Genomic DNA, 2,163 nt, shown 5'->3' with positions numbered 1-2,163 from the left:
TATCTGCTGCATAGTCTTAGGAGAGCCTGTAATAACCTTACTGATTACAGAAATTTCAGCATTTGAATCAACTGTGAGTAGCAGCTCTTTAGCTTTTCTGAAATCTTCATTAGCCAAAGAATAATTTCCATCATTCATATTTGCCTCACCTCTTTTGTAATAACTTTTAACATTTTCTCCGATATTATCAAGACATTCAGTACTAAACTTTACAACATTCGAGTATCTTTTAAGTTTTAACTCACATGTGAGTAGATTATTGAACAGAGTGATCAACAAATCCCTAGCCTTTCTATTATTTAAATCCCATTTCAATTTGGAGATCCTTCTCACATGTTTAATTCCGCTTCGATAACATCTGGAAGCTGAAATATTCTTATTTTGAGAGAAGAATAAGTTGCCATCTTCTTTTTTGTTTAGAGCTAGATTGTAGCTCTCTTCATCTGAATAATCCCATTCCGTAGCATTGCCATCACTCGAATATTTTCGTAATAGTTTGATGGAAATTTTATATTTAACAAGATCCTCTCCTAATGTTAAAATCTCACATGTTTCTCCTGGATTCATCACACTAAGTTTTTCTTCCATATCTAAAAACTTTAATTGCCCATTTCCTAGTTGGGTGTGTATTGGTTTATCAAATGAGTTTTCTATTATTTCTTCATTGGTCAAACAAACAACGGAATGGCTAAATTCAACTTCTAACATTTTTTATTATTTTACAAGGGCTTTTTCTTCTTTTTCGTCATCCCCTTCCGCCTTCATAAGTGACCTCTTGTAAAAGTAGAACGAAACAATCACGAAAACAACAAAGGCAACCAATACAGCAGGTATGAACCCCAACATTACAGCAAGATTACCACAAGGTTGGTTGCAATAATTGCAAGCTCCTCCTCTAAGGTCATCAACGAATGAGTCTTGAATATCTACATCTGGACAGTAGCCAACACCATCTGATAACACTTTTCTCCTAGAGAATTCTGAATGTGCATCAGGGTATGTGGTTGTGTTGAATAAGGTAGCTGGAACATCCACACCAACAACACCCAAAAACATGCCACCAGAAGAATAGCAAGGAAGGGATGCTGTAGTCATATTACCAATTCCCAACAAGTCGGAATAGAAATTAGACCAAATAATATCATTCTTTCCAAGTCTTCTGTAGGAATGAAAACTAAAAAATGGACTCATTAATCCTCTTACATCAGAACTTTGCTCTGTGGAAGCGTCAGAGGGATCCAGTGGTATCCACAGCCCACCTGTTAGACATGGATAGGATTTCAATGGGTTAGCTTGCCCTTTTTGAATGCCAACTGAGAACGAAAATACTCTAACTTTCTTTACAAAACTAGTACCCAAATAATTCGATAGTGACTGATATTGAGTAAGTAAGCTGTTGACTGGATTTGATTCGTCCTTGATATTGTCAGCATCTCCAAACACAACAAGTGAGGTATCACAATTAATCAATGAGCTTGAGTATTGCTTAAGGAACGCAAATGATGTCTCAAAGGCAGCTGTATGATAGGATCCGGAATTGGTTGTGGAAGAGGTTTGAACAAAGAGCGACAAAATCCAATCAAGTAGACTTGATTTTGTTGCGTCAGTTGCGAACAGGAAGCCTGTTTTTTCATTTCCTGGATAAATAATTGCCTTCTTGGTAAAAAGAACAGCAGCTATCTTATCCCTCTCGTTTAAGGAGTTCAATAAGCTGTTTAAGGCCGATACTGTTCTGGAATATCCATTACTACTTCTCATTACTACAGACGAATAATCTATTATCAGAAAAATATTTTTGGATACATAAGATGCTGAAATAAACCATGGTCTATTTCTGTATTCGAACCCAGAGTAGCAAGAAGTTGCAGTGGTGAATGCATCATTTTCAAGACAAATTGATGATGATTGTGACTTATTAAATCTCCAATTCAATCCAGGATAGGTGTTTATCATTGGAGCATATTCACCAGCAACATAAATTTGGCTGATAGTGTCGTCAACCTTATATTTAGCCTTATAAAAAAAGGTTATTAGGGTGTTTGATAAAACTTACATCTCTATAAGTAAATCTCAGATCTTGGAGAGCACATCTTAAATCTCTAACTTCAGCAATACTAACTGCTGTTCTAGGAGTATATTTTTGAATTCCATCATCACCAGTTG

At 35.9% G+C, this 2,163-nt stretch overlaps 1 protein-coding gene across 1 annotated transcript; it reads right to left on the bottom strand.

The window, feature by feature from the left end:
- Positions 1–714: 714 nt before the first annotated feature.
- Positions 715–1,758, bottom strand: NAEGRDRAFT_54870 (uncharacterized protein; the record flags this gene model as incomplete). Its single annotated transcript, XM_002668221.1, has 1 exon — positions 715–1,758. One exon carries the CDS (start codon positions 1,756–1,758, stop codon positions 715–717), a length of 1,044 nt encoding a protein of 347 aa, XP_002668267.1.
- Between the last annotated feature and the right edge of the window lie 405 nt (positions 1,759–2,163).

Source organism: Naegleria gruberi (assembly GCF_000004985.1).
Source record: "Naegleria gruberi genomic scaffold NAEGRscaffold_484, whole genome shotgun sequence".
Lineage (NCBI taxonomy): Eukaryota > Heterolobosea > Eutetramitea > Acrasida > Naegleriidae > Naegleria > Naegleria gruberi.
Note: the sequence above shows the minus strand (reverse complement) of the source record. Positions and strands in the feature narration are given on the sequence as shown.